At 36.0% G+C, this 26,998-nt stretch overlaps 1 protein-coding gene across 1 annotated transcript in view; it reads right to left on the reverse strand.

Moving 5' to 3' along the window:
- ZCWPW2 (zinc finger CW-type and PWWP domain containing 2) overlaps positions 1-26,998 on the reverse strand; it is a 139,777-nt gene that overhangs the window by 68,682 nt on the left and 44,097 nt on the right. The window contains exons 2-3 of the mRNA XM_082848474.1: positions 17,087-17,440; positions 3,440-3,599 (exon numbers count right to left, since the gene is read on the reverse strand). Coding sequence (XP_082704600.1) covers positions 3,440-3,599; positions 17,087-17,427 — 501 coding nt within the window. The 5' untranslated portion in view covers positions 17,428-17,440. The remainder of the gene's footprint in view (positions 1-3,439; positions 3,600-17,086; positions 17,441-26,998) is intronic.

Genomic DNA, 26,998 nt, shown 5'->3' on the forward strand with positions numbered 1-26,998 from the left:
CTTCTGGGTTAGACATGTGAACCTATGGCAGTCAGCATCATCTCCAGGCAAACCAGAGTGAAAGATTAACAAAGGAAATAGGAGAAAGGTGTCGTGAAACAGTGAGCCATGACCACAGTTACATTACTGCACTAGTAGAGATAAACCAACAAAAGTCTGATGCCTCAAGTTGAGAAAACTTAGTCAGTGGTTCTCTCTCTCTGGGATACAGATTCATTTGAGGGACTTAGAAATGCTGAGGCCTGGCCCTACTCCAAGAGCTTCTGATTTAATTGATCCAGTAGAGTACAGCCCAGGCATTGCTGTGTTTTAGTTGCTGTCATTGCTTTATAAAGCCTTCTAATGCAAAGCCAGGCTTAAGAAATACTAAACTAAGTCATGTAGTCTATCAAGCAAAGAAATAAACTTGCAAATAATGGATTCTGCAGACATGTACCTACTAAATATAAAAGAAACAACATTTGTGCTAACTGGGGAAAGAACTGTAGTCCATGCATCAACTCTTAAATAGCTATCTAGCACATGTTCACGTCTATTTTCTCTAAGTAATTACCAGAGTGACATGTATTTTGAATATATACCATAAGAGAATCAAGTTTCTTTAAAAGGGGAAGGGAATTTCAGCTATCTTTATACTACTGATTTTATAGTAAATGAAAAAATAAAATGTATGAGTAAACTAATATAAATTACAAATACAAAATCTAAATATTGCCTTCAACTTTTTTCTGAAGTATATCCCAATATATTGATGAGTAATTTTATTTACTGGGGAAAAGCTTATCACCTGTATATTCATATACATATTCATCCACAGTGACAGAGCTCTGTTGTACTGTCAACAAGAAAATTAATAAGTCACTGGTCCCATAAACATATCAATTTTTCAGTGACTACTAAAAAAAATAAAAGAAAGAAGACAAACTAGACAAACATGAACTAAAAGAGAAGACTTAACATTTTCAGAATCTAAAACTAAAAAATATTTTATTTTTTCATAAATGCATATAATGTCTTTCTAGAAGAGCTTATTTCTCTCTCACAGTAAAACACACACTGCAAAATATAGTCCACAGTCAGTGAAAACTCTGAAATATTATTTAATCATTTGTTAAACTAAGCTTACACAAATTAGGAGAAAGTAATGTTGAAATAATATATATGAAGTAAGATATAGTCAGCTTAAACAGTGAGAGCTGTATATGCCTATCATTCTGTGTCTACTTTTAGAAAAGGAGCTCAGACAACAGGTGCAATGTGCAACCATTCTCCATCTCTTCTACAAAAATCTTTAAGAAGGTCTACATTGTCTAATACACATTATTTATTTTTGTGTAAGTGATATTTTTATGGGGGCAGGGGTATGAATTTAATATCTGGATCAACCTGGCACAGTGTAGAGACAGTATTTGAGGAAGTAGGAGCTCCAGTGCAGAGAGGACCATAACAGATTAAATTCCTGGGATGCCTAGGCAATTGAACTGCACGTTGGAGTCAATACTATCTCCATCTCCAGGGGATATAGTTTGATATTATTCATTTTCAAACAATTTCTCATAGGTACCATTTTTCTATCTTGGTTGTCAGTTGACCTCTTCACTTTCTGTTTCTTGACTTCTCATTGGGGCAATGAGCCTTTAATCATCTGTGAGTTTCCTTCTTGGCAAGCGGAGATTCTTAGATAGCCAGGAGTAGGGAATCGGAGCATAGCAGGGCAGCTGGGCATGTGCCAGTTGAATCTGAGGTAAAGGGGAACTAAAATTTCAGCCTTGAATGAAGAGACCCACAGAAGAAGGCATCCCTATTATATTAGCTCCAAGAGAGGAAGTGAAGAAAAAGATACAAACAAGAAGAGAGTAAGAGACACGAGCCTGTAGGTAGACACCATGAATGACAGTAGAGGAGAGAGCCTGTCCCAGAGCCTGTGGTCACCCAGTGAGTTATCCACCCAGAGCACCCAGCCAGCTGGGGGAGTAGGAGACAGAAGAGGTGGAACAAATGCTTTATTTTTCTCTGTTCTCATTCTTACTTTAGGAGCCTATTTAATTTAAGCAGCCCTGAATTCATGGTCTTTGCTTGTTTCAATGCTTTCAGAAGGTTAAAACCTTATGGCTCCTGATTCTTGAGTTTAGTTTTGTTTTGCATCAGATTTTTTCCTTGTCCCAGGGATTAATGGTATGCTCAGTGGAATCAGACTATTCAAATTTATCCTGACAGAACTCAAATCCTGAGAGTAACATTACTTCAGACAAAAATACACTTTGATTTTTTATGTATGTTTAAATACAATTTCTTAAGAATGCCCTGCTCTTTATCACACTGTCAAATATTTAAGATTCTAATTTCTGCCTCATGAGAAGCTAGGTTTCCCTATCTTTTAGAAAAGGGGAGGGGCACATAAGGAAGAACACTCCTTCCTATCTTCTGTGGTTGCCATCAGAAGTGCCCAGGGACACATCTGAAATGTCTGAGCAGAGAAGGTGCCTCATACTAAAATGACTGGCTCACAACTACCATGAAATGAATGTATGTGATGTTATTCCATACTTAAATATTTCTACTGAAACAGCCTTCCCTTCCAGCTGCTTTCAAGCTGAATGGAACAAAGGTACTGTTTATGCCAGAGAAAAAGTAGAAGTCCATCTGCAAGTACCTCAGATTTCCACAGATTTCCTTATACTGTGGATTAAATGGCATGCCTTAAATGTACATACATGTATATGTATATTTGAATATATATATACTTCTCACTCTAAAATAGGAACCATCCAAATTGAGTCAAAGGCATTCACATTTCTGACATCTACTTTTTAATCAGATTTCTAATGAAAGCATGGTTTACAGATGAAAAGTTTCAATATTAGAATACAGATACGGATAACTGAATTAATTTATAACGATTAAACCAAACCCATGAAAACAGGTCCAATTCACTTACTCTCATCAACTTGAGAATTGAGTCTATTCATTAATTGTAGTATGTGATTTAAAGTTTAAAAAGAATCAAAAAATACTGAAGGAGTTAGTATAATGAAATACTGTTTGAAATTTGAAAAATCTGGTTGCATTCCATAATTAATCTTCCCTGTGAGCTAGGGCTATAACTTAGAATCTTCTCAAGAGAATTAAAAAATTACCAAATGATGGAATCGTAAATCTGTTTCAAAAGGCAATTATGGAGAGTCCTCAGTTGATTTACACTATATTGCCATTAGACAAATAAAATTTAAAACTACCTCGTGGCTATTTTTATATCCATACTTCCTTTGAAAAAGCTGCTTTAAAAATACAAATATTTGAGTTTAAACAAATAGTACATACTATTTTGTTTATATAAATATAAAAGTAAAAAATTATATCTCTTTTAGGATCTGAGACAAAATGGCCATAATTAAAAACAAGTGCAAGAGGAACAAAGTTTTGATGTTACTGTACCTACCTTTAATGTGATACTATAATGTCCAACAAACGCTGCATCTATCCATGATCTTGAATGGGGATCACCCAGGAATTCTACGTGATACTGTTCAACATTTCCATCCAGGTCATAGGTCACATATTTCCCTTTAAAAGGATCAGGGCAAAGTATCCCTGGCCAACTTTCAAAAGAAAATATTTTTATTATTTTGATGCTTTAAAAAAGGTAGACATTAATATATCTGTCACAATCACCTGTCAAACTTTGCCCTTTGAATTTTAATAACTTCTTTACAAATTTTAAACATAGTCATATTTGTATCTTTTAAAAGTAGGATATTCAATTAATGCAAGTGATCATTTGTATCTTTGTAGATATAGAAAGCTTTGAAACAGTCACATACTCAAGACATTCATAAGATATGAGGAGAAAGACTCATAAGACAAAAGAATGATTTCCAGGGTCTATAAGAGACATTTAGGCACTGCTAATAGGAAAGATAAGAGAAAAAAGAGTCATCAGATTCATGGCAGGCTTGAATCAACTCTCACCAATCAGAATGATTAACTACTAAAATGTTAACCCACTGACAGGGCTTCTGATGGGGTAGGAGAGAGCTAGCGATTCATGAGCCAGGACTGCCAAAGTGGTTTGGGCTGTTCTGACACTGAACTTTGTAACAACTGTGAGAAAAGTAGAAATAGAGTCAGCAGTTCTGTGTTATCCCTCCCCCACCACATCTGTTCCACTGGCAGTGACCAAATGGCTAAAAATCCTCAGTACTGCAAATAAGGTTTATTCTTTACTAAAAATAAATCTTAGGGGAATGTACAGCAGAAATCTGACTGAATTTTACAGATCAAGATCCAAAATATGCATATCTAATATACCCAAGCATTCAAAAATCTGTACAATTATCAAGTTCTATCATTTATAATATTATAATTATCTGTACAATTATCAAGTTTAATTATCTGTACAATTAACGAGTTCAGTTTGCAGTACCACAGAGTGAAAAAGGTAGAGAAGTTCAAATTAGAAGATCCAGGCTCTAGTTCTGCCTTCTACCAGACAGGAGGCCTCAAGCAGGTAACTAGGCCTCACTACAACTCTGGTTCCTCACTGCGCTGTTTCAAAGTTCAAACAAACATGTGCTTTACACATTTTTGGTTTCTGGCAAATTAAAATGGTATAAAGCGCCATCATTATGGACTGAATTATGTGATCCCACCAACCCGCATTCGTATGTCGAAGTCCTGACCGCAAGTACCTCAGAATGTGACTGTATTTGGAGAGGGGGTTTTTAAGGAAGTAACTAAGTTAAAAGGTGAGCCCCAATCCAACATGATTAGTTTCCTTATAAAAAGAGAAGATTAGGACCCAGACACACACAGAGGGAAGACCATGAGAAGACACAAAAAGAGAGACCCACCTACAAGCCAAGGAGAGGCCTGAGAAGAAATCAACCCTCTGACACCCTGACCTCAGAATTTTAGCCCCCAGAACCGTGGGAAAATAAGGGCTAGAGAAATTAAAAAATTGAGTCAGACAAGCTTTAAGCCAAAGAAGAATTGGAAATGATAATGGAAAGTCAAGTGAAAGTTCAGGACCTAAATGAAGAGGACCATCTGGTTGTTATCAGGCTCACGTCACGGTATCTTACTGCTATTTGGTGACTCTTACTGGGCTGTGCTTAAGAGTTAAACTTGAGTGCAGTTTATCTTTTAAATCTACAATGGAAATCTACATTGCTGAGGGAACACACTCAAAAGAAGGGGGCTTCAACAGGCAAATGAATGACTAAGAATGAGTGGTAGCTGCAATGGAGACCCTCAACTTATCAGAAGTCAAGGAACAAGTGGGTCCTTCAATACGATCAATAGCTATTTTAAAAACAACCAAACTATGATTGTTACATTATATTTGTTTAAACTCTTTATAAAAGGTAAGGGGCTCATGTTTAATACTAGGTGATTTGCACTTCACAGCAATTTTAATATGGATTACTGTCGACCCAATAACAATTTATGAGCAGTACCTACTCCATTCAGTGTAAAACAGTCTCACAAAATGGATTTCTGATATTTAACACATGAAAGAAAGATTCTGCAGTTATTATGTGTAAGATGAGCTGCTACTTTTCTGACACAAATTCTGATACAACTATTTTTTAAGTGGAACCTATTGGGTCCCAGAGTATTCAATTTAAATTATTACTCAATAAAATATAAACAAAAAGAGATGACTCCTAAAAAGAATTAGATATCAAAAAAAGAAAAAAGCTTTGGTTCATTATTTAAAACATATTTTATTACAGAAAGTATTGCATACTGATTTAAAGATGAATTATGAAAAGTATTATGAAATGTCCAAATAACTGGGGTACTTTCAGGTGGTGCAAAGGAATTGTCTGACTCCTAGTCTATACATATCAGCTAAAACAGAATGTACCAAACTACAGGAAAAGCTGAGCAGAGGCAATACATCATGTAGAAAACATGATTACTTCTCTCCAGCTGCTCCATCCATCATCATCTCTGACTTCCTGTGATTGAAGAAAGAAGCTGATGTCCATTTTTTGCCCTCACTCTAACCTCAATTTGAGTTCCCAAACTGTCAATGATGATAGTGCATTGTGCATTTCTACTTCCTGATTTTTCACTTTCATATTGAGGAGAAATTCTGAGTGTTGTGTGGGGGCTTAAAGGTGGAGAGGGACAGTAAGAATAGGCCACCCAATGGAAGGGTGTCAGAATTACAAGGAAAGTGTATGGTCAATCTCAGAACCTGTGGGTGGTGGAAGGTAAAATGTACAAACACAACAAGGTCAAATAGACATCAGGTGTTGAAATCCACTTGCAGGAGGAAATGGAAATTTTGGCAGGACAAGAAACTTCAAAGGAAAGTGAAAATACATTACAAAGAAACTGATGTCTTACACATTCCTTATCCAGCGGAAATGATCTTTAATGAGTTGGCTACTGCCTTCAATAAGTTGAAGCTTAAGCATGATAACAGCTGCCATGTATTTATACCGAATGAGAAGAAATATATAACTTTTATTTTCAAACTGCGGTCTGGATGTTTAAGAAGATAGCAGATTTACTTGGGCCTCATTCTTAATCTGTGGGAAACAAAATGGATGAGTTGGAATCATCACTAACTTAATGTCATACTTTCCAAGAAATCTCTTTGTTATACCTAACTGCAGGGACCGTTGGGAAGAGGAAATTTCTCATCCACACACATATAAATCCATAAGCAAAAGTATGCAAATGAGAAATAATCAAATACTATTTTATAATACTGAAAGGATCTAGTAGAAACCACAATTTATAAATGTATATACTATATCTAAAAAGTATCACTGGATTGGTTTGTTAACTTAAAGGAATATTTGATTACTAAACTGTTTAGACTACAGTATTTAGAATGCAAATATATTTTCTGTAAATTAATTTTCATACTTATGAGAAATCATTGTAAAATGTCTGGTAAATATGCCTAGTTTCTGCTTGATACTGTATTTGCCTATACTAAGTGAGAGATGCACTGCTAATTTTTACTTTTAATTTCTTTGCTCTTTCTAGCTAAATACAATGTATTTGATCAATCTTTAAAAATCAAGACTTCTTAAACATTATAGAGATAGTTTTTCTCTTCCTAGTAATGCAGACAGCCCCACCCTCAAGCTCACATAGGCACTACTCAAAGGCAAGAGGCTGCATAAGTATTTTATAAGTATGTAGGTGTGTGCTATCTTATAATGTGGTGATAAATATAACTATTTTAATTTGATTTTCCATGGAGCTTGACCATAGACAAAGAAAATGATAGTCTCTTAACTATTATTTATTTTTATTATATAAAGATTAAGCAGGCATTTCTTGACTCTGTATCAGTCTCTCTTTAGCTTTTCAGCTTTATTGGAAAGTATGAACTCTTCTGAGAGTTCTGAGAAAGAATAACTCTGAGATGTTGATAAGATCGAATTTCTGAACCTTCAAAAGCTACGTATAAGGACATGGGCTAATAAGAATTGACCCAGATAATGCTACACTGTTAAGCGTCTCTGTAGCCAGCTGACTGATCCTCCCACTTGAAATTTCAGGGTCTATAACATTTCTTAATTAAGAACTGATGTTTGGCTGCTTTTAGTAGGCTAATTCAGCTTTATATTCTACTACTGCAATTTATGTTGTTATCATCTTTCTATTGTATTTGTGGAACTGAATAAGCAATACAGCAACAGATTTAAGTTTCTTAACCTAAATTTTAAGTCTGTGCTCATGTGTACTTAGTTTATAAAAAGAAATATATGTGACTACATGCCAAATGCAATCTACTCTTTCCAAACAACAAGAAGGTAGTTACAGCTGTATTCTGCAGCATTTTGACGGTCCTAATCATAGATTGGAGGTAATTTAGGGACTAGAGTAAAACATGCTTCATTCGTATTTCAAATCCTAACCCTCAGCTACAAGTACAAACCTGCAAAAGAAATTCCTAATCAAATTTCTAACATAATACTTCAGACATAGTGACAAGATTCAAAACCATTTCTTGAATGAGAGTTATTGAAACTTCAGAATTTCCAGTAGAAAATACAAATGCTCTGCTTTCAAAATGTTAGAGATATGAAAAATGACAATGAGACTACAAATACCTTCATAAGTAACTTCAAAAATGAGTGTTCATATACATAACCATCTAGTTCCTCTTCATGCCCATCCTAGTTACACAGAAGTCAATTGATATATATATCTTTTTACAACATTTCATATTTGATCCTTAGAAAAACTCTCAGTAACAAAAGGTTACTCAGAGCTGATGTGTAACATTCCAAATCTCTCTGAGATGTGGAAATCTCTCTGAGGTAGATATTAAGTGTATTGGTTGAATCTCTCTGCAAAGATATTAAGTGTATTGGTTTGCTAAGGTTGCCATAGGAAAATACCAGAGACTGGGTGGCTTAAACAACAGGAACTTATTTTCTCACAGTTTTAAAGGCTAGAAGTCCAAGATCAAGGTCAGCAGGTCTGGTTTCTCTTGAGGTCTCTCCCTGGCCAGCAGACTGCTGCCCTCGTGCTCTGTCTTCGCATGGTCTTTACTCTGTGCACATGCACCTCTGGTGTCTCTCTGTGTATTCAAATTTTCTCTTCTTATAAGAACACCAGTCAGATTGGATTAGGGCTCACTCTAAGGGCCTCTTTTAACTTAATCACCTCTTTAAAGGCCCTTAGTCCAAATACAGTCACATTCTGAGGTTAGAGTTTTAACTTATGACCTTTGGGGGAACACAATTCAGCCCGCAACGGTAAGTGACAGAGCAAGAGCACGAATCTAGGTACTGACTTGAAGGCCTCTCACGTGTGTTCTGTGTGTGTGTTACATGAGCCCATCACAGTCTCCCAATGAAAGCAAACGTCTGATATTTTTCATGGAGAATAGTTGAACATAAATGAAAACAAGATGACAGGAGAAAAGGAAGAGGAGGGAGAGGCCCTTCAAGATGGCAGAGGAGTAAGACGTGGAGATCAACTTCCTCCCCACAAATACATCAGAAATACATCTACACGTGGAACAACTCCTACAGAACACCTACTGACACTGGCAGAAGACCTCAGACCTCCCAAAAGGCAAGAAAATCCCCACGTACCTGGGTAGGGCAAAAGAAAAAACAAAGACAAAAGAAATGGGACGGGACCTGCACCAGTGGGAGGGAGCTGTGAAGAAGGAAAAGTTTCTACACACTAGGAAGCTCCTTCACTGGTGGAGACAGGGGCTGGGGCGGGGGGGGGGGGGGGCGGCGGGGAAGCTTCAGAGCCAAACAGGAAAGCACAGCAACAGGGGTGCAGAGGGCAAAGCGGAGAGATTCCGGCACAGAGGACCGGCACTCACCAGCCCGAGAGGTTGTCTGCTCACCCCCCGAGGCGGGTGGGGGCTGGGAGCTGAGGCTCGGGTTTCGGTGGGATCGCAGAGAGAAGACTGAGGTTGGTGGCGTGAACACAGCCTGAAGGGGGCTAGAGTGCCACAGCTAGCCAGAAGGTAGTGCTGGAAAAAGTCTGGGCCTTCCTAAGAGGCAAGAGACTACTGTTTCGGGGTGCGCGAGGAAAGGGGATACAGAACACCGCCTAAACGAGCTTCAGAGAAGGGCGCCTGCCGCAGCTATCAGCGCAGACACCAGAGACGGAAATGAAACGCTAACACTGCTGCCGCAGCCACCAAGAAGCCTGTGTGCAAGCATAGGTCACTATCCACACCTCCCCTCCCAGGAGCATGTGCAGCCCGCCACTGCCAGGGTCCTGTGATCCAGGGACAGCTTCCCCAGGGGAACACACGGCACACCTCAGGCTGTTACAACGTTACCCCAGCCTCTGCCAGTGCAGGCTCACCCCACATTCCATACCCTCCCTTCCCCTGGCCTGAGTGAGCCAGTGCCCCTTAAACAGCCACTCCTCTAACCCCATCCTGTCTGGGCGAAGAACAGATGCCAGAGGGCGACCTACACACAGAGGCGGGGCCAAATCCAAAGCTGAATACCAGGAGCTGTGCGAACAAAGAAGAGAAAGGGAAATTTCTCCATGCAGTCACAGGAGCAGCAGATTAAATTTCCAAAATCAACTTGATGAACCCTGCATCTGTGGAATACCTGAATAGACAGCAAATCATCCCAAAATTGAGGCTGTGGACTTTGGGAGCAACTGTGGACTTGGGGTTTGCTGTATGTGACTGATAAGTTTCTGAAATTTATGTATATCTTAGTATAGTTTTTAGCACTTGTTATCATTGGTGGATTTGTTTATTGCTTTGGTTGCCCTCCTCTTTTTTATTTATTACATTTTTATGTTTTTCTTTTAATAATATTGTTTTTATTTTTTACTTTAATAACTTATTTATTGTATTTTACTTTACTTTTTTCTTTCTTTTTTTTTCTCCCTTTTCTTCTGAGCCATGTGGCTGACAGGGTCTTGGTGCTCCAGCTGGGTGTCAGTACTGAGCCTCTGAGGTGGGAAAGCTGAGTTCAGTACACTGGACCACTGGAGACCTCCTGGTTCCATGTAATATCAATCGGTGAGAGCTCTCCCAGAGATCTCAGTCTCAATGCTAAGACCCAGCTCCACTCAACGACCAGCAAGCTCCGGTGCTGGACGGCCCATGCCAAACGACTAACAAGACAGGAACACAACCCCACTCATTAGCAGAGAGGCTGCCTAAAATCATACTAAGTCCACAGACACCCCAAAACACACAATCGGATGCGAACCTGCCCTCCAGAAAGAAGAGATCCAGCCTCAACCACCAGAACACAGGCACCAGTCCCCTCAACCAGGAAGCCTACACGACCCACTGAACCAACTTTACCCACTGGGGGCAGACACCAAAAACAATGGGAACTATGAACCTGCAGGCTGCGAAAAGGAGACACCAAACACAGTAAGTTAAGCAAAATGAGAAGACAGAGAAATACGCAGCAGATGAAGGAGCAAAGTAAAATCCCATCAGACCAAAGAAATGGAAAGGAAATAGCTACATAAAAAAGAATTCAGGGCTTCCCTGGTGGCGCAGTGCCCCGGTCTGGGAAGATCCCACATGCCGCGTAGCGGCTAGGCCCGTGAGCCATGGCCGCTGAGACTGCACATCCAGAGCCTGTGCTCTGCAACAGGAGAGGCCACAACAGTGAGAGGCCCACGTACCGCAAAAAAAAAAAAAAAAAAAAAGAATTCAGAGTAATGATAGTAAAGATGATCCAAAATCTTGGAAATAGAATGGAGAAAATACATGAAACGTTTAACAAAGACCTAGAAGCACTAAAAAGCAAATAAACAATGATGAAGAACACAATAAATGAAATTAAAAATTCTTTACAATGAATCAATAGCAGCATAACTGATATGTGACCTGGAAGATAAAATAGTGGAAATAACTATTGCAGAGCAGGCTAAAGAAAAAAGAATGAGAAGAATTGAGGACAGTCTCAGAGACATCTGGGACAACATTAAACACATCAACATTCAAATTATAGGGGTCCAGGAAGAAGAAGAAAAAAGAAAGGGACTGAGAAAATATTTGAAGAGGTTATCGTTCAAAATTTCCCTAGTATGGGAAAGAATATAGTCAATAAAGTCCAGGAAGCGCCAAGAGTCCCATACAGGATAAATCCAAGGAGAAACATGCCAAGACATATATTAATCAAACCATCAAAAATTAAATACAAAGAAAAAATATTTAAAGCAGCAAGGGAAAAGCAACGAATAACATACAAGGGACTCGCCATAAGGTTAACAGCTGATCTTTCAGCAGAAACTCTGCAAGCCAGAAGGGAGTGGCATGACATATCTAAAGTGATGAAAGAGAAAAACCTACAACCAAGATTACTCTACTCAGCATGGATGTCATTCAGATTCGACGGAGAAATTAAAAACTATACAAACAAGCAAAAGCTAAGAGAATTCAGCACCACCAAACCAGCTTTACAACAAATGCTAAAGGAACTTCTCTAGGCAGGAAAGAAAAGAGAAGGAAAACACCTACAATAACAAGCCCAAAACAATTAAGAATATGGTTATAGGAACATGCATATTGATAATTACCTTAAATGTAAATAGATGAAATGTTCCAACCAAAAGGAACAGACTGGCTGAATGGATACAAAAAAAAAGACCTGTATATATGCTCTCTACAAGAGATCCACTTCAGACATAGGGACACATACAGACTGAAAGTGAGAGGATGGAAAAAGATATTCCACGCAAATAGAAATCAAATTAAAGCTGGAGTAGCAACTCTCATATCAGAAAAAACAGACTTTAAAATAAAGACTATTACAAGAGACAAAGAAGGACACTATATAATGATCAAGGGTTCAATCCAAGAAGAAGATGTAACAAGTGTAAATATTTATGAACTGAAAATAGGAGCACCTCAATACCTAAGGCAAATCCTAATAGCCATAAAAGGGGAAATTGACAGTAAGACAATGATAGTAGGGGACTTTAACACCTCACCTTCACCAATAGACAGATCATCCAAAATGAAAATAAATAAGGAAACATAAGCTTTAAGTGATACATTAAAAAAGATGGACTTAACTGGACATTCAATCCAAAACAACAAAATAATCTTTCTTTTCAAGTGCTCATGGAACATTCTTCAGGACAGACCATATCTTGGGCCACATATCAAGCCTTGGTAAATTTAAGAAAATTGAAATTGTATCAAGTATCTCTTCTGACCAAAATGCTATGAGACTAGAAGTCAATTACGGAAAAAAAAAAAGTAAAACATACGAACACATGGAAGCTAAACAATATGCTATTAAATAACTAAGAGATCACTGAAGAAATCAAAGAGGAAAGCAAAAAATACCCAGAAACAAATGACAATGAAAACAAGATGACCTAAAACCTATGGGATGCAGCAAAAGCAGTTCTAAGAAGCAGGTTTATAGCAACAGAATCCTGCCTCAAAAAACAAAAAACATCTCAAATAAACAACTTAACTTTACACCTAAAGCAGTTAGAGGAAAAAGAACAGAAAACCCCCAAAGTTAGCAGAAGGAGAAAAATCATAAAGATCAGATCAGAAATAAATGAAAAAGAAATGAAGGAAACGATAGCAAAGATCAATAAAACTAAAAGCGGTTCTTTGAGAAGATAAACAAAATTGATAAACCATTAGCCAGACTCATCAAGAAAAAAAGGGAGAAGACTGAAATCAACAGAATTAGAAATGAAAAAGGAGAAGTAACAACTGACACTGCAGAAATACAAAGGATCGTAAGAGATTACTACAAGCAACAATATGCCAAAAATAGACAACCGGGAAGAAACCGACAAATTCTTAGAAAAGCACAAGCTTCTGAGACTGAACCAGGAAGAAACAGAAAATATAAACAGACCAATCAAAAGCACTAAAATTGAGACTGTGATTAAAAATCGTCCAACAAACAAAAGCCCAGGACCAGATGGCTTCCCAGGCGAAATCTATCAAACATTTAGAGAAGAGCTAACACTGATCCTTCTCAAACTCTTCCAAAATATAGCAGTGGGAGGAACACTCCCAAACTCATTCTCTGAGGCCACCATCACCCTGATACCAAAACCAGACAAAGGTGTCACTAAAAAAGAAAACACAGGCCAATATCACTGATGAGCATACATGCAAAAATTCTCAACACAATACTAGCAAACAGATTCCAACAGCACATTAAAAGGATCATACAGCATGATCAAGTGGGGTTTATCCCAGGAATGCAAGGATTCTTCAATATACACAAACCAATCAATGTGATACACCATGTTAACAAACTGAAGAACAAAAACCATATGAAACACTCAACAGATGCTGAAAAAGCTTCAACAAAAGCTTACACCTATTTATGATAAAAACCCTCCAGAAAGCAGGAATATAGGGGACTTACCTCAACCTAATAAAGGCCATATATGACAAACCCACAGCCAACATCGTTCTCAATGGTGAAAAACAGAAACCATATCCACTACAATAAGGAACAGTACAAGGTGGCCCACTCTCACCACTCTTATTCAACGTAGTTTTGGAAGTTTTAGCCGCAGCAATCAGAGAAGAAAAAGAAATAAAAGGAATCCAAGTCTGAAAAGAAGAAGTAAAGCTGTCACTGTGTGCAAATGACATGATACTATACATAGATAATCCTAAAGATGCTAGCAGAAAACTACTAGAGCTAATCAATGAATCTGGTAAAGTAGCAGGATACAAATTGATGCACAGAGATCTCTAACATTCCTGTACACTAATGATGAAAAATCTGAAAGAGAAATTAAGGAAACACTACTTTTTACCACTGTAACAGAAAGAATAAAATACCTAGGAATAAACCTACCTAAGGAGACAAAAGACCTGTATACAAAAAATTATAAGGCACTGATGAAAGAAATTAAAGATGATACAAACAGATGCAGAGATATACCATGTACTTGGATTGGAAGAATCCATACTGTGAAAATGACTATACTACCCAAAGCAATCTACAGATTCAATGCAATTCCTATCAACCTACCAATGGCATTTTTCACAGAACTAGAACAGAAAATTTCACAATTTATATGGAAACAGAAAAAACCCCAAATAGCCAAAGCAATCTTGAGAAAGAAAAACAGAGCTGGAGGAATCAGGCTTCCTAACTTCAGACTATACTACAAAGCTACAGTAATCAACACAGTATGGTACTGGCACAAAAACAGAAATATAGATCCATGGAACAGGATAGAAAGCCCAGAGATAAACCCATGCACATATGGTCACCTTATGTTTGAGACAGGAGGCAAGAATATACAAAGGAGAAAACACAGTGCTTTCAATAATGGTGCTGGAAAAACTGGACAGCTACATGTAAAAGAATGAAAATAGAACACTCCCTAACACCATACACAAAAATAAACTCTAAATGGATTAAAGACATAAATGTAAGGCTAAACACTATAAAACTCTTAGAGGAAAACATAGGAAGAACACACTTTGACATAAATCACAGCAACATCAGTTTTGACCCACCTCCTAAAGAAATGGAAATAAAAACAAAAACAAACGGGACCTTATGAGACTTAAAAGCTTTTGCACTGCAAAGGAAACCATAAACAAGATGAAAAGACAATCCTCAGAATGGGAGAAAATATTTGCAAATGAAGCAACTGACAAAGGATTAATCTCCAAAATTTACAAGCAGCTCATCCAGCTCAATATCAAAAAAACAAACAACCCAATACAAAAATGGGCAGAAGACCTAAATAGACATTTCTCTGAAAAAGACATACAGGTGGCCGAGAAGCACATGAAAAGCTGCTCAACATCACTAATTATTAGAGAAATGCAAATCAAAACTACAATGATATATCACCTCACAGCAGTTAGAATGGGCATCATCAGAAAATCTACAAACAACAATAGCTGGAGAGGGTGTGGAGAAAAGGGAACCCTCTTGCACTGTTGGTAGTAATGTAAATTGATCCAGCCACTATGGAGGTTCCTTCAAAAACTAAAAATAGAAGTACCATACGACCCAGCAATCCCAGTACTGGGCATATACCGAGGAAACCATAATTCAAAAAGAGTCATATATGATGTTCACTGAAGCACTATTTACAATAGGCAAGACATGGAAGCAACCTAAGTGTCTACTGACAGATGAATGGATAAAGAAGATGTGGCACATATATACAATGGAATATTACTCAGCCATAAAAAGAAACAAAATTGAGTTATCTGTAGTGAGGTGGATGGACCTAGAGCCTGTCATACAGAGTGAAGTAAGTCAGAAAGAGAAAAACAAATATCGCATGCTAACACATATATACGGAATCTAAAAAAAAAATGGTTCTGAACAATCTAAGGGCAGGACAGGAATAAAGATGCAGACATAGAGAATGGACTTGAGGACATGGGGAGGGGAAAGGGTAAGCTAAGAAGAAGTGAGAGAGTGGCACTGACATATATACACTACCAAATATAAAATAGATAGCTAGTGGGAAGCAGCCGCACAGCACAGGGAGATCACCCTGGTGCTTTGTTAGCACCTAGAGGGGTGGGATATGGAGGGTGGGACGGAGACGCGAGAGGGAGCACATATGGGGATATATGTATACATAGAGCTGATTTACTTTGTTATATAGCAGAAACTAACACAACATTGTAAAGCAATTATACTCCAGTAAAGATGTTTTAAAAAATTGCAAATTAAAAAAAAAATAAAAAGAAAGGCAGCAAAACTCACGAAAGAAATTATAAAGTTTTCAATAAAGACTAAACTGGAAGGATCACAGAAAAAATAAGTTCAATTTGTAACTCCTTCAGAAAAATAAAAGATAGAAAGGGAAAAATATTTAAATTAAAAAAATGAAAAGATGATAACATTGGAAGAAAAAAGTAATACAAATCTAACCACAGAAGATTCACTATCAGTACTACAGAAGTCCCAAAATAAAATCAAAGCAATGCAACTGAATAAACTGCTTAAAATTTTAAAAAAACCTTATTGAAATAAAAAGATTTGAAACCATACACTGAAAAGGCAGATTGCATACTTGGGAAATAAACTCAGAACAGGAAAACCTAAGCCATACAGCAGTAAATATACAAATACCTAAAGAAAAAGAAAAAAATCTTTTAGGCATCTAGGCAACAGTTACAGAATATAAATGTTTTTCAGGATAGGTCATGCTGTGCCATAAATCAAGATTCAATGAAACAGACTACAACAGTTAAATTAGGAATCAATACAAATAAGACATTTTTAGAATCCTGCATATTTTATAATTTAAAAACACATTTCTAATAACTCATTTCAAAGAAGAAATCACAAACTGAATAGTAATAAAATACAACATATTAAAATTTGTGAGATATAACTGAAGTAGTACTTAATAAGAGAAATTTATAGCTTTAATCACTCATATAAGGAGGGAAACAGATATGAGTCAGTTATCTTAAGTTTCCAGTTTAAGAAACTAGAAAAAGAAGACTTAAACCCAAAGAAGTCAGGGAAAGAATAACAATGAGATCAAAATATAATAAATAAGAAGTTAGACAACAATAGGGAAGAAGTTGATTCTTTGAAAAGTTTTGCAAGTCAATAAACTTAGCAAGACTATACCTCAATAGTTTACTATAAAACAGCAACAAAAATCTTACCTTGGCCAATTCTGTAATTTTACCAAAACCAGGCTTCCAAGAGGGAGCTGTGAATAGACGATCTTAAATCCACTTTGATGAAGCTGAGACTCTTCAGGAAAGTCTTCTTCAGAAACAGAGCACTTATTGTACCTTAAGTCAGTGTTCATGAAGCAGTACCATGATTCATTGTGATCAACTTTGGCTGCATCCTCACTTGACAACAATCTCCATTTCAAACAACTTTCATTCTCACACTGAACCCACACTTTGTTTACATAAATGTTGTTTTCCACTGAGGAATCCATTGCCGTATTACAATATTCTGCTATCATCTTACTATTCAATTTTCCTTTTTCCATAAATGCATTTAATCTGGAAAATAAATAACAGGAAAATAAAAGAATAAGATTTCAGGGTATAAGGAGAGAAAGTTAAAGCCAAAATCCGAGAAGTGGCTCTTTTATAACTTTTTAGCCCACCTCCTCTCTGTACATGCTGAACATGTAACGTTTCCACCTACCCAGAAACAAAGGAACAAAACAGAAGCATCAATCACTCTGGTCATAAAATGCTCCAAAATTAAAAATAAGAAAAGTATGATGGAGCAGAAGTGGAGTAGAGGTTTACTCTAATATCTATTCTATTACCAGTTAGTACATATCCAGTACTTTTGCCATAATAACAGCTAAGCCTTATTCAGTGCTGACTATGAGCCAAATACTATTCTAAGTGCCTTATGCACACAGCTTATACAGTCTTCCCAACAACCTCAGTATGAGCACTTTTAGAGAGAAAAGAAAAGCTTAGAAAAGTATAGTAATTTATTTAAAGTCCCAGAGGTACTATGTGACAGAGTTGGGATTTAAATGCAGGCAGTTTTCTCCCTAATTGTGTGGTCTTATCCACTAGGCAGTACTGCCTCTTGGGTATATGGTGGACATAGTGTGACTTGATCCCCTTTTCTAATTCTGAGGAAAACCAAAGGTAGCAAAATATTTCACCATGTGAAAATTTGAAATTTATTTTAAAAAAATTAAAGGATTCTTTTGCTTATATAGCTTTGCCTTTTATCCATTATTAATTCAAGTGATTTGAAAAAAATTTCTCAGAGGTTTTTTATTATGAAAATTTTAAACATATAAAACATTAGAATTATATGAGTTAGCCCCTGACTTCTAGCAAAAATAATAATAGTTACGTGTTTACTAAAAAATAAGTAATATAGCTGAAATACAAGAAAAACTATCAGCAACTTTTTTTTTTTTTTGCGGTATGTGGGCCTCTCACTGTTGTGGCCTCTCCCATTGCGGAGCACAGGCTCCGGACGTGCAGGCTCAGCAGCCATGGCTCACGGGCCCAGCCTCTCTGCGGCATGTGGGATCTTCCCGGACAGGGGCACGAACCCGTGTCCCCTGCATCGGCAGGTGGACTCTCAACCACTGCGTCACCAGGGAAGCCCTCAGCAACTTATTTTGTAATACAAAACCTATTTTTTAAAAAAAGACTTACATATACCATATTAATAAATTAGTAGAACAACCACTATCCAATATAAGCACCATTTAAAGAAGCTCTTAATCCATGAGTTAATTGTATAATTAGAAACACACTTATAATCACACTTTCCATGATCACTACAAATTGCTTTAGAATAAAATTTGCCAATATATTTCAATAGCCATAGCCACAATTTTTGACCTATTAATCCCACTCATTTGAATGTATACAAAGAAAATAAACTTAAAAGAGACTAACCTAATGAGGAAAACAATAGCAAAGATGAATAAAACTAAAAGCTGGTTCTTTGAGGAGATAAACAAAATTGATAAACCACTAGCCAGACTCCTCAAGAAAAGGAAGAGGACTCAAATCAAAAAAAATAGAAATGAAAAAGGAGAAGTTACAACTGACATCACAGAAACACAAGGAATTATAAGAGACTTCTACAAGCAACTATATGCCAGTAAAATGGACAACCTGGAAGAAATGGACAAATTCTCAGAAAAGTATAACCTTGAACACTAAATCAAGAAGAAACAGAAAATATGAACTGACCAATCAGAAGTAATGAAGTTGAAACTGTAATTAAAAATCTTCCAACAAACGAAATCCAGGACCAGATGGCTTTCCAGGCGAATTCTATCAATCATTTAGAGAAGAGCTAATGCCTATTCTGTTCAAACTCTTCCAAACAATTGCAGAGGGTGCAACACTCTCAAACTCATTCTATGAGGCCACCGTCACCCTGTTACCAAAACCAGACAAAGATATCACAAAAAGGAAAACTGCAGGCCAATATCACTGATAAACATAGACGTAAAAACCCTCAACAAAATACTAGCAAACAGAATCCAACAACACATTAAAAGGATTATACACCACAATCAAGTGGGATTTATCCCAGGGATGCAAGGATGCTTCAATATATGCAAATCAATCAATGTGATACACCATATTAACAAATTGAAGAATAAAAACCACATGATCATCTCAATAGATGCAAAAAAAGCTTTTGACAAAATTCAACATTGATATATGATAACTCTCCAGAAAGTAGGCAGAGAGGGAACCTAGATCAACATAATAAAGGACACATATGGAAAACCCACAGCAAACGTTATTCTCAATGGTGAAAAACTGAAAGCATTTCCTCTAAAATCAGGAACAAGACAAGGGTGTCCACTTTCATGACTATTATTCAACAGTCTTGGAAGTGCTAGCCATGGCAATCAGAAAAGAAAAAGAAATAAAAGGAACCCAAATTGGAAAAGAATAAGTACAACTGTCACTGTTTGCAGATGACATGATACTATACATAGAAAACCCTAAAGATGCTACCAGAAAACTACGAGAGCTAATCAATAAATTTAGTAAAGTTGCAGGATACAAAATTAATACACAAAAATCTATTGCATTCCTATACACTAACAATGAAAGATCAGAAAGAGAAATTAAGAAAACAATCCTATTTACGACTGCAACAAAAAGAATAAAATACCTAGGAATAAACCTAACTGAGGAGGCAAAAGACCTGTACTCAGAAAATTATAAGCTGCTGATGAAAGAAATCAAAGATGACAGAAACAGATGGAGAGATATACCATGTTCTTGGATTGGAAGAATCAATATTGTGAAAATGACCATACTACCCAAAGCAATCTACAGATTCAATGCAATCCCTATCAAATTACCAACGGCATTTTCCACAGAATTAGAACAGAAAATTTTATGATATTTATGGAAATGCAAAAGACCCTGAATAGCCAAAGCAATCTTGAGAAAGAAAGACAGAGCCGGAGGAATTAGGCTCCCTGACTTCAGACTATACTACAAAGCTACAGTAATCAAGATGGCATGGTACTGGCACAAAAACAGAAATATAGATCAATGGAACAGGATAGAAAGCCCAGAGATAAACCCAGGCACCTATGGTCACCTAAGCTATGACAAAGGAGGCAAGAATATACAATGGAGAAAAAACAGCCTCTTCAATAAGTGGTGCTCAGAAAACTGGACAGCTACACGTTAAAGAATGAAATTAGAACACTCCCTAACACCATACACAAAAATAAACTCAAAATGGATTAAAGACCTAAATGTAAGGCCAGACACTATAAAACTCTTAGAGGAAAACATAGGCACAACAGTCTTTGACATAAATTGCAGCAAGACCTTCTTCGATTCACCTCCTGGAATAATGAAACAAAACCAAAAATAAACAAATGTAACCTAATTAAAAGTTTTGCATAGCAAAGGAAACCATAAGCAAGACAAAAAGACTACCCTCAGAATGGGAGAAAATATTTGCAAACGAAGCAACTGACAAAGAATTATCTCCAAAATATACAAGCAGCTCAATCAAATAATGGGCAGAAGACCTTAATAGACATTTCTCCAAAGAAGACATACAGATGGCCAACAAATACATGAAAAAATGCTCAACATTACTAATTATTAGAGAAATGAAAATCAAAACTACAACCAGGTATCATCTCGCAGCAGTCAGAATGGCCATCATTAAAAAGTCTACAAACAATAAATGCTGGAGAGGGTGTGGAGAAAAGAGAACCCTCCTATGCTGTTGGTGGGAATGTAAATTGATACAGCCACTACGGAGAACAGTATGGAGGTTTCTTAAAAAACTAAAAATAGAACTACCATACGACCCAGCAATCCCACTAATTGGTATATACCCAGAGAAAACCATAATTCAAAAAGTCATGTACCACAGTGTTCACTGCAGCACTATTTACAATAGCTAGGACATGCAAGCAACCTAAATGTCCATCAACAGAGGAATAGATAAAGAAAATGTGGTACATATATAAAATGGAATATTACTCAGCCACAAAAAGGAATGAAATTGGGTCATTTGTAGAGATATGGATGGACCTAGAGAGTGTCATACAGAGTGAACTAAGTCAGAAAGAGAAAAACAAATATCGTATATTAACGCATATATTTGGAATCTAGAAAAATGGTATATATGATCTTATTTGCAGAACAGAAATAGAGACACAGACATAGAGAACAAACGTATGGACACCAAGGGAGGAAGTGGGGGTGGAATGAATTGGGAGATTGGGATTGACATATATACACTATTGATACCATGTATAAAATAGATAACTGATGAGAACACACTGTATAGCTCAGGGAACTCTGCTCAGTGGTCTGTGGTGACCTAAACAGGAAGGAAATCAAAAAAAAGAGAGGTTATATGTATATGTATAGCTGATTCACTTTGCTATACAGTAGAAACTAATACAACGTTGTAAAGCATCTGTACTCCAATAAAAATTAATTATAAAATACAAAAACTAAAAAAATTTTTTAAAAGTGACTAACTTATACATACAAAGACCAACAATATTCACTGTGCACTGCTTATCATATTGAAAGAGTGGAAAAAATCTAAAAACAGGAAGAACAAAACCTAAAGGAAGATTATGAAATGTTGCTGAGATATATATATATATATACACACACATATATATGAATTTGGCTAATACTTTTGCAAGGAAATTTATGAGGAATAATACTGCATTTTATATTACAGTTGAAGTGGGTCACTAGACAGTAGATTAGAAGTTGTTGACTCCAGACTTTGGAACCAAATGAAATGTGAATTCCTCTGAGGCTCTGCTCCTCACCAGCTCTATATCCTTGGGCAAGGCATTGTTTTGCATTTCACTTCACATTTGGTGTACTTCCTCGTGTTTGTGTATGATAGCTTTCTTTTTCTTTTTCTATTTCCAATCCTTATGTCTTCTTTTATTACACTGGCTAGGACAGGTATAATATTGAATAGAAGCCACTATCCTGATTTTTTTTTCTAATTTTAAAGAGAATGATTCTACTATTTGACTATAAAGTCAAACATATATGCATTTTTTTGGTAGAGACCATTGACAGGGAACAAAAAATTGTTTTCCTTTAGTTACCAGTTAATGAAGAGAATTTTTGTTGTTGTTAAACCTGAAGTGGTGTAGAATTTTATCGAAGGCCTTTCTGTATACTGAGGTGAACATAAGGTTTTTCTTTTTAAATATGTGAATTGAGTAGGTTGTATTAATGGATTTAATTAATGATAAACCATATTTGTATTCTGGGTTCACATCATAACATTCCTTTCTTTAACATATGTTGTTGCATTCAGTTTATTAATAATTAGTTAAGATTGGTTCATATATGTGTTTACAGATGAGATTGCTCTACAACTTTCATTTCTACTTTTGTCTTTGTCTGTTTTTGACATCAAGATTAAAACAGCCTCATAAAGCGAAATATAGAATGTTCTCTTTTTTTGGAAAGTTTGCTTAAGGGAGGATTTTCCAATTTTGTCAAATATTTAAGAATTCTAAAGAGGCACAAACTACTATGTGTAAAGTAAATAAGCCACAAGGATATATTATACAGCACATGGAATATAGCTAATATTTTATAGTAATTTAAAAGGACTGTTATCTATAAAAATACTGAATCACTATGTTGTATACCTAAAATTAATAAAATATTGTAAATCAACTATAGTTCTTAATAAAATTAAGCAACCAGAAGCAAATAGAATAAAATGTTAATGTCCACTAAGTCCAGGCAATGAGTATATAGGTATTTCATTTTTTCTCTGAATTTCTCATAATTAAAAAACAAAAAATTGAAAATATTATTTAACAAAAACATAAATTAGTAAAATTGATAGAAAATTATGAATCATGTAGAAGCATTCTATATAAGTTTTGCACAAATACAAATTTGTTGCTTATTTTCTACAACTCATCATGAAACAAACTTAGAATTTTTCTTGTAATTAATTTCAAATTTGTAAATAATAAAAGAGAATACAAAAAAAAGAATTCTAGTGCATCTACTATATTTCTCATTATGTTTCTTTCACTCTTAATTTGTTCATACCTTTTCCCCCTCATTTACCTTGTCAGGGCTTTTTAAACAACCAGAGCTTGAGTCTTCTCTTTTATTCTTTTGAATTCTGTATAATTGATAGCTGCACTTTAATCTTTCCTTTCTTCTACTTTCTTAGGGCATTCTTTGTTGAGCTAATCTTTCTCTTCTTGAGTTGATGCTTAGTTAATTCATTTTCATTCTTTTTTTTTTTTTTTTTTTGGCTGCATTAGGTCTCCATTGCTGTGTGCAGGCTTTCTCTAGTTGCAGAGAGTGGGGGCTACTCTTTGTTGCAGTGCACGGGCTTCTCATAATGGTGGCGTCTCTTGTTGTAGAGCACAGGCTCTAGGCGTGTGGGCTTCAGTAGTTGTGGCACAAGGGCTCAGTAGTTGTGGCTCAAGGAGCACAGGCTCAGTAGTTGTGGTGCCTGGGTTTAGTTGCTCCACAGCATGTGGGATCTTCCCAAACCAGGGCTTGAACCCATGTCCCCTGTGTTGGCAGGTGGATTCTTAACCATTGCACCACCAGGGAAGTTCATTTTCACTCTTTTTTTAGAAAAAACTTTATTAATTTTTTTATATTGTGGTAAGAATACTTAACATGAGATCTACCCTCTTGACAATTTTTTGAAGTGCATAATAGAGTATTGTTGACTATAGGTACAATGTTGTAGAGCAGATCTCTATTATTTACTTATCTTTCTTCATTAAAACTTTATGCCTGCTAATTTATAACTCCCCACTTCACCATTTCCCTTGCCCCTGGAAACCATTCCATTCTTTGTTGCTATGAATTTGACTACCGTAGATACCACATGTAAGTGGAATCACATAGTATTTGTCTTTCTGTGACTGGCTTCTTTCACTTAGCATAATGTCCCCCAAGGTTCATCCATGTTGTTGCATACTGCAGAACTTCCTTCTTATTTAAGGCTGAATAGTATTCCATTATACGTTTTCTTTATCTATTCATCCATCAATGGACATGTGTTGTTTCCGTATCTTGGGTATTGTGAATAGTGCTGCTATAAACCTGGGAGTACTAATGTGTCTTTGAGATCCTGATTTCAGTTCTCTTGGATAAATACCCAGAAGTGGAATGGCTGAATCATATGGTGGTTCTATTTTTATTTTTTGAAGAACCTCCATACTGTTTCCCATAGCAGCTGCATCATTTTGCATTCCCACCTACAGTGTACAAGTTTCCAGTGTATCTACATCCTCACCAACATCTATTATCTTTTGACTTTTTGATAAGAGCCATCCTAACAGGTGTGAAGTGATACATAGTTAACTGTGGTTTTGATTTACATTTCCCTGATGATTAGTGAGGTGAAGGATCTTTTCATATATCTGATGGCCACACATTTTCTTTAGAAAAACTTCACATTTTTAACTTAAACCTTTTCTTTGGCTGTTACTTGTAAGAGTTCCTTACATATTTTGGACATTAACCCCTTATTGGATCTATGTTTAAAAATATTTTCTCCCATTCTGTAGGCTGCCTTTCATTTTATTGATTGTCTCCCTTGCTATGCAGAAACAATTTAGTTTGATGTAGCCCTACTTCTTTATTTTTACTTTTGTTGCCTCTGCTTTTGGTGTCAGATCCAAAAAAAAAAATCATTAGCAAGATCAGTCTTAAGGAACTTTTCCTCTATGCTTTCTTCCAGAAGTTTTACAGTTTTAGGTCTTACATTTAAGTCTTTAACCCATTTTGAGTTGATTTTTGTGTATGGTGTGAGTTAAGGATCCAATTTCATTCTTTTGCATGTGGACATCTAGTTCTCCAAGACAGTTTACTGAAGATACTATCCTTTCCACATTGTGTATTCTTGATTCCTTTGTTTAAGATTAGTTGACCCATATATATGTAGGTTCATTTCTGGTCTCCTTATTCTATTCCATTGATCTGTGTCTGTTTTTATGTCAATACCATACCATTTTGATCACTATAGTTTTGTAAGATAGTTTGAAATCAGGAAGTAGAATGCCTCCAACTTTGCTCTTCTTGCTCAAGACTGCTTAGCTATTTGGGGTTTCACATGATTCCACACAAATTTTAGGATTATTTTTTCTATTTCTGTGAAAAATGCCATTGGAATTTTCATAGGGATTGCATTGAATCTACATATTATTTTGGTTTGTATGGATATTTTAACAATATTAATTATAATCCATGAACATAGAATATCTTTCCACTTACGTCTTCTTCAGTTCCTTCCATCAATGTTTTATAGTTTTAAGTTTACAGATCTTTCACCTCCTAGGTTAAATTTATTACATAGGATTTTATTCCTTTTAACACAACTATAAATTAGATTGTTTTCTTAATTTCTTTTCCAGAGAGTTTGTAGTCAATGTATAGAAATGCAACTCATTTCTGTTTGTTGATTTTGTATCTTGCAACTTTACTGAGTTCATTTATTAGTTTTAACAATTTTTTGATAGCATTCTCAAGGTTTTCTATATATGAGGTCATGTATTCTGCAGAGACAATTTTACTTCTTCATTTCTGATATGGATGCTTTTATTTATATTCCTTGCCTAATTGCCCTGGCTAGAACTTCCAGTTCTATGTTGAATAAAAGTGGCGATAGAAGATACCGTTTTCTTATTCCTGATCCTAGATGAAAAGCTTTCAGTTTTCACTAGTGAGCATGTTAACTGTAAGCTTGTTATATATGGCTATCATTTTGTTGACCTACATTCCTTCCATACCCAATTTGTCAAGAGCTTTTGTCATCAAAGGGTACTGCCTTTTGTCAAATTCTTTCTCTTGCATCTATTGAGATGATAACATGATTATTTTCCCCTTCATTATGGGGTATCATGTTTACTGCTTTGACTATAAATGTCAAATCAATGGATGGTTTATATTAAACCATCCATGTATCTCGTGAATAACTTCCACTTGATCCTGGTATATGATCCTTTTTAATGTGCTGTTGATTCTGTTTGCTGGTATTTTTGTTGAGGATTTTTGCATATATGTTCATCAGGGATATTGGTCTGTAGTTTTCTTTTCTAGTAATGTTCTTTTCTGATCTTGGTATCAGGTAATCCTGGGCTTGTAAAATGAGTTTGGAATTGTTCTCTCCTCTTCAGCTTTTTGAAAGAGTTTGAGAAGGAATTACCACTAATTATTCTTTAAATGCTTGGTAGAATTCATCAGTAAAGCCATCTGGTCCTAGACTTTTCTTTGTTGGGAGAATTTTTGATTACTGATTCAATCACCTTACTTGTTATTGGTCTGTTCAAATTTTCTATTTCTTCACAATTCAGTCTTGGAAGGTTGTATGTTTCTTCTAGCAATTTCTCCAACCTTCTATGTTATCCAATTTTTTGGCATATAATTGTTCACAGTAGTCTCTTATGATCCTTTGTATTTCTGAGGCATCAGTTGTAATCAGGTGTAAATTTCCTCTTTCATTTCTGATTTTGAGTCTTCTTTCTTTTTTTCTGTTAGTCTAGTTAAAGGTTTGTCAATTTTGTTTACCTTTTCAAAAAAAAAACCTCTTAGTTTCAT

This window comes from Leucopleurus acutus (assembly GCF_964270905.1).
Source record: "Leucopleurus acutus genome assembly, chromosome: 10".
Classification (NCBI taxonomy): Eukaryota; Metazoa; Chordata; class Mammalia; order Artiodactyla; family Delphinidae; genus Leucopleurus; species Leucopleurus acutus.